Raw genomic sequence first — 6287 nt, 5'->3', positions numbered from 1 at the left:
AAGGCAGTTTGCCCAGGAAAACCTCCAGACACCATCTGAGCATCTCCAAGTGTCAAAGGTTCAAACAAAGAAAAAGGGAGGGGGGGAGGGGTCCTTCAGGTAATTTTTCTCACCCCACCAACATAAAAGTTTTGGGAGTTGAAGTGCCAGGACTGAGAACAAAGGAGTTGTTGACAACTCTAGATTCCAACTGAATGGTGGGGCAGAGGTGAGGACCAGACCACCAGCACCTGGGAGGGGGAGACACTTTTCCTGGATGCTGGCCTCACTTTGTTTTGGGCAACTGCTGGGAAAGAGCCACTGTTTGCTGTGCTGGTGAGAGCTCCTTCTGGCTCTGCTCCTCACATTCGCCCCTCCATCTCTGGGCACCCTGAGCTTCAGGGAGAGAGGAGAGAGAGGAGAGTGACAGCTGCTTCTGGACACACTGCAGACCTTTTTGCTGGGAACCAACTTCAACAGTAAGGAGATTTCTGAGAATTACGACCACTCCTCAACTCACAGCGTTTTATTCTTTTGAACAAAGGACAAGGAGAGAGATTGTCTGCTCTTCCCCCGACTGGAAAGGCTCCATCCTGCACCACGTGAGTCACACACCCCTCTTGTCTCTGCCTTGCTGGGAAAAGACTTGAGAGCGCCTCGCAGCTGAGGTGCGACACTGCCACTGACCGCAAATATAACTGCTCCAGGAGGAACCTACAGTTTTTGGGGGTTGTTTTTTTTGGTGCTGGGGGAGTAGTTTGCTCTAGTCTGATCACAGTTATATCTATATCCATATATAGTAGTTAAAAACAGTTATCCTTCTTATATACATTTTCTAATTAAAGTTTTGTTTTTCCTAAATTTAATAAAGGGTGACCTGGTTATTGAAGAGGAATCCTCTCCTCTGGTCTTGGGAAACATTTCAGCTTCCCTCAAACTAAGACACCAAGGATGGAGATAACATATTTTTTGTGGCCTCCATTCAGGTATTTGTATAAAAACAGAGGAAATGTCCCTGATCTTTCTCTTCACTGGATTAAACAGTCCTGACTCTCTCAGCTTGTTCTCTTCAGAGATGCTCCAGACCCTGCAGCATCTTAGTGAAGGTCTCTTTGTTGTAATCAAGAAAGAAGCCTGCTGAAGGTACAGTGCAATCTCTATCCCCTCCTTTAGTGTCTTGACTTCAGAACTTTTTAATAGTTATTTTTTATCCAGAAACAGCCAGAGCTAACTGTACTAAAAATACGTGAGGATATTACTTTGAAAGACTTCCTCCACTATGTTAATTGTTGTGGCAGTTGCTCTAAATACAGTTAAGAGTGAGAATTAGTACTATAAACTTGTCTATCTCCAAGTAACAGGAGATTTATTATTACTGTAAATAGATTCATGTGCTATTGTTGAATGGGCAATCACTGACTTCAGTGAAAGCATTAGTGTAATTACTGGTTGCTAGCTGCCGTAAAAATTGCTGACAATGATCTTGAAATTGTGGAGATTGTCTTCTTGAGGGCACAAAACAGGGAAGTAGACCACACCAGTATTCTGTTGGGTTACAGAAGACTGCCAGTATCTTGACAGTTTTTGTACTCATCCTGTGTTATGCAGACTCTTTAATGAAACAAGAATTAAAACATGAGAAATCAAGACTTGTATGACTCTGTTCCTACAGGGACAATGAGAAGATTTTAAAATCAAAGTTTTATTCTGCATCACAGTACTCAGGATAAAATGACAGAAACTACCAAACTTCGTAAAAATAAATTTAATTTTATCAGTTAGAAATATCCCCAATAAGTCCACCTTTCCACAAAGGCTGAGATTTTAAAGAGTTCACATTTTTTAACATTAATAAACAGCTAAATAATTTCAGCATTAGATTCAGATTCTGATAACTGAATAAGAAAGCAGGTCAGTATCAGGTAATCAGGAAGGCATGAAAATGTTTTATACTGTCAGTTAATTTTTAAATCACTGATACAAGCATAAAACTTAACTTCAGAGTCAAAATAAATGGACCAAATATATGAAATCAGAATATTATCTTCAACAGTTCTACAGATTCCAGCATTTTAATGACTTTTGCACTGCATTCTAAGTCCAGCCAACTGCCATACAGAACAAATAATGCTGTTCACTTTATGTGGGCCTGTCCAGTTTCCTGATACACATAAAAAAATCAGCATTGTAAACAAGCCTTCTAATACAATCCAAGAAAAAAAATTGTTCACTTTATGGTTCACACTTTCAAATACAAGATTACTATAGGTTTATTGTGCTCACAGGAATCAGGCTTGTGCCTGGACCTTTTTGCTTAATTTTTTTTTATTAGGATGCCATTTTACGGATCATGTAGTTCAGAATGCCGCCGTTGTGGAAGTAAGTAAGCTCCACATCTGTGTCAAATCTCATGATGGCATGAAAGGTTTTCCCAGTATCCAGCTGTTGGGGACAAAGAAAGTCATTCAAGCAGCAGAACCTTCCACATATTATTTGACATTGTAGTAAAATAAGGACTACTAGGATAGTTTTGCCATCTTAAAAAATTGTGATAGAAAGCTAAAATGAATAGGCATGAGTATTTCCTTTCACACTAGACTACTGCTGAAGAGGAAAGTGGTATAAAACAAACCATAATAAACATAGTATGAAGTCTCATTGTATTTGCTGCCTCATTTATAACTGAGACAGAAGAATTTTTAGTGGACTTTGAAAGACTGGTCCAAAATGCAGGATGGTTTTGTGTTAAATAAAACAGTTTCAGCTTTTATAGCCACTCATAGGGATTAATAAAATCATAGAAAAGTTGTTTTGGAAAGGGCCTTAAGGATCACTCAGTTCCAACCACTGCTGCCATGGGCCAGGAACCTTCCACTGGACAAGGTTGCTAAAAGCCTCATCCAACACTACCTGGAACCCTTCCATGGAGAAGGAATTCGCAGCTTCTCTGGGCAGTGGTCCAGTCCCTCATAGCTAATTATTTGTATATCTAATCTAATTCTACCCTCTTTTCAGTTTAATTCTTACTAGAATGACTTTTTTCATTGTCTTCACCATCTCAACTCCTCTCTTTCTCAAGTGAGAGAAGCTGACTGCTACATGACAGCATATTGTTTGAAAAGGCAATTAATCTTGAGTGAAATTCCAGTGATTCAGAAAATTCAGCTATTAGGGTGTCTCATACCTTAATCTGGACGTTCATCTGTGGTTTTAGTTTTTCAGGAATGATAATTGTGTAACGCTCCCGTCCAGTGAGTCCCAAAGTCCCTGCATCCTCTCCAGGTAAATACTGCAGAGGAATCACTCCCATCCCTACTAGGTTGCTTCGATGAATTCTCTCATAGCTTTCAGCAAGCACAGCCTTGACACCCTGTGAAACACACAGCAGGTTTAGTTATCATCATGGTTCAGGACAGTCTTTCTGTACTGCTAAGAAAAAAATCGGTTCTTTTGTGGTCCACTCCATCATGTCATTTACCAGCTAATGGTAGTGTCAGCAGGTCTGTCTGACAGCAGACTGTCCAGATGACTTGATTATATATTAACTTTCAAACATCTTAAAAAGAAGTCTGACTATCAAAAGAACTACACAGGCTTTCTCAGGAAACCAGCATACTACTGTAACATGTTTTAGGTAGAGCACCAGTAGTCATTTCCTTAACTCTTCCTAATTCAGTGTTGCCCTCCTACACTACAAGCTCCAGGGTGCAGTGTAAATAATTTCTAAAATTTTACATGTTAATACCGTTAACACAAAAAAGTAGCAGAGAAAAAAAAATTCAAAAACTAAGATGATCTTAAACACCAACTCTCAAAACTTTTTCTAATAATACACACAAATTCTTCCACACCAAGAAAGCTTGAATCAGAGTTCGGGCTGGTAAACAGTGTAGGACTGGACAAACAAAGAAACAAGTATTTCAGTGTATGTGGATCTCTATTAGGCTTCCATGGTAAAGTGATGCTAAATCTATTTTTGTTGATACTTTTTCTTTTACACTTTCTAGCTTCCCTGCAAAGTGAGGTTAAGGACGCATCTGGAAACAGACCTGTGGTTTACTGGGTTATGGGAAGCAGAAGTAAAGAAACTGGCCTTTTTGGTATAGGCTTGTAGATTTCTAGCTGAAAATCAGTCAAACTTTCCAGTCTGAACAAGAGCTATTAATATTCAAATAGGTTTTGAAACTCTGCTGTGGCATTTGGAGACAGCTGAGATTTCAAAATACCTCTTGCTACCTGAAGGGAGAATGAGCTACCCAGGTTGTTGGTCATCAGCTAGTCTTCCTGGCAAATTAATGCACTTTCAAGTGCTGTCTTTCTTCTAGTTTATTGTAGCCACTCACCAAGAGGAATGGTCCTTTAGCTGCCCAGTCTCTGGAACTTCCTGCACCATACTCCTTCCCAGCCAGCACAATCAGAGGATGACCAGCCTGCTTGTATCTTTCTGCAGCATCAAACACGTCCAGCTGCAATAAAAATGCTAAACACTTTATAAACTTTTTAGGGTAGAAGCACAGTTCCAGAGAAACGAGGATAAAAGTGTTCCCATATAAACAGCTGAAGCCCACACCTTCTGCCAAGCAGCTCTTTAAGCATATTAACTATACAGAACTTTGTGGCTTCTAGTCTGATCTCACTCCCAACACAAACATGTACCTTACACTGCTGCTTCTACAGTGCTTATACCCTCCACTGACATGCCTGAAAGCACCATATGACAAAGGTGCATGTGACCTGCTTCCCTAGACCAATACAGCTCCTGTCCCTTCAACTAGCTTTAGCTAAAAAACACTTGAGTAAATGACCTAACCTGCAAGAAAAAAAGCCAGCACTAACACTGTTGTCAATGAGCCCCAGTTTAGATCAGCACGTGTACTTACAATTTCCCCAGAAGGGAAATGGATAGTCTGAGGTCCTTGTTTATCAATAAATTTGTTGACCAAGCGAATATTTGCAAATGTCCCTCTGGCCATGACAGCATCATTCCCTCTGCGGGAGCCATAAGAATTGAACTCTCGAGGAGTTAAGCTATTAAGGGAAAAGAAGAATAGAAACTGTGTTGTTTTAAAACTAAAGCACTCTGTGCTTCCATAAAGAAAGTAATTAACTGGTGTTTCCTAAGCAGGTATGTAGATAGCTCCTAGCTTGGTAATTAGCTAATACCTCTACTTTTAAGATGTTTTGAAGGAAAGGAAGAATGATTAAAAAACAGCTAGAGTTTAGTCATAAAAAGTAGCTTCCATAGTATTCTCAATCCCTGCTCTAGAGAACAGGATCCAGTAGTGATGCAAGGATATAATTCATGTTAAGTCAAAAGATGCCACACAATACTTAATAGCTGGCTACTGAAGATTCTCCTTGTTGTTTATATTATTATAGTATCTAGAACAAAGGCAAGGCACTGTGCTAAATATCTAAAAGCAGCAAGAACCACTGCTGAAAGTTAAAACTACAGAAGAAAAAGTTCATTTGCAAACAGACATAAGAATGAGGGGACACCGCAGCCTAACCAGTAAAAAAATGTGCCAGAATGTGACAGAAAATTAGGTTGTTTGCATTGGGCTATATCCAAACAGCAGTTATGACATACAACATCTGTTTTGTAATGTGTGCAGGACTATTCAGATTTTAAAGTGACCAATAGCAGAGGGTCAAAGAGTCCAGAGCAGTTAGTTTTCAGTAATTTTTTTAAACCCCTTTTCTCTCCAAAATGATTAGATGTAATGGGTTGATCTTTTATATCAGTGCTGTTCTTCAAAACAGCACTGAGATTGAAAAAAGTGCTAAACATGAAAGTAAAAGCATTATATATTTATTAAGACTGAATAGGACTTGGTAAGTCCTAGTCTTGCTTTAAGTTGAACCCCAAGTACTAAACTGACAGACTGGCCATGGGAAAAGACCAATATTTTACATGAGTTTGGACTCTAACCACAATAGATTTGTCAGTTTTTGCAGCTGCACTGAAACCTAAACTTTTAGATGTTCTGTAGCTTTTAAGAGCCTTGATCTATGAAATAGCTGCACATGCTAGAAGTGCATATAAAGCCAATTTTTGGCACTAAGGCCCATGGTCCTTTTGCTTTGATAGGGAGACAAATCCAGATTCCCTTATTTATGAATAGATTTACTGCAAAAATTAGCATGTAAGTTATGTTCTTCCCCTCTCTTCATAAAAATGTCATCAGCTTTACAGTGCTACGAGATGTGCACAGTCTATTCAACTTTTTACACTTGGTGAGAGCGGCTGAAGCAGCACAAAGAGAAATGCTTTTCTTTCATAATTTATATGTTCTCTGGGCAGCCGT

The 6287-nt window shown here is 39.3% G+C and overlaps 1 protein-coding gene across 2 annotated transcripts in view; it reads right to left on the bottom strand.

Moving 5' to 3' along the window:
- Window positions 1–1661: 1661 nt before the first annotated feature.
- The window catches only part of ACO1 (aconitase 1), a 37219-nt gene continuing 32593 nt past the window's right edge, over window positions 1662–6287 (bottom strand). For both annotated transcript variants that reach the window (XM_071581154.1, XM_071581155.1), the window contains exons 18-21: window positions 4860–5007; window positions 4323–4445; window positions 3164–3349; window positions 1662–2421 (exon numbers count right to left, since the gene is read on the bottom strand). In XM_071581154.1, coding sequence (XP_071437255.1) covers window positions 2308–2421; window positions 3164–3349; window positions 4323–4445; window positions 4860–5007 — 571 coding nt within the window. In that variant the 3' untranslated portion in view covers window positions 1662–2307. The remainder of the gene's footprint in view (window positions 2422–3163; window positions 3350–4322; window positions 4446–4859; window positions 5008–6287) is intronic.

The sequence above is a fragment of the Pithys albifrons genome, chromosome Z (assembly GCF_047495875.1).
Source record: "Pithys albifrons albifrons isolate INPA30051 chromosome Z, PitAlb_v1, whole genome shotgun sequence".
In the NCBI taxonomy this organism is placed as follows: domain Eukaryota; kingdom Metazoa; phylum Chordata; class Aves; order Passeriformes; family Thamnophilidae; genus Pithys; species Pithys albifrons.
The sequence above is the reverse complement of the archived record's forward strand: the minus strand, read 5'-3'. Positions and strand labels throughout refer to the sequence as shown.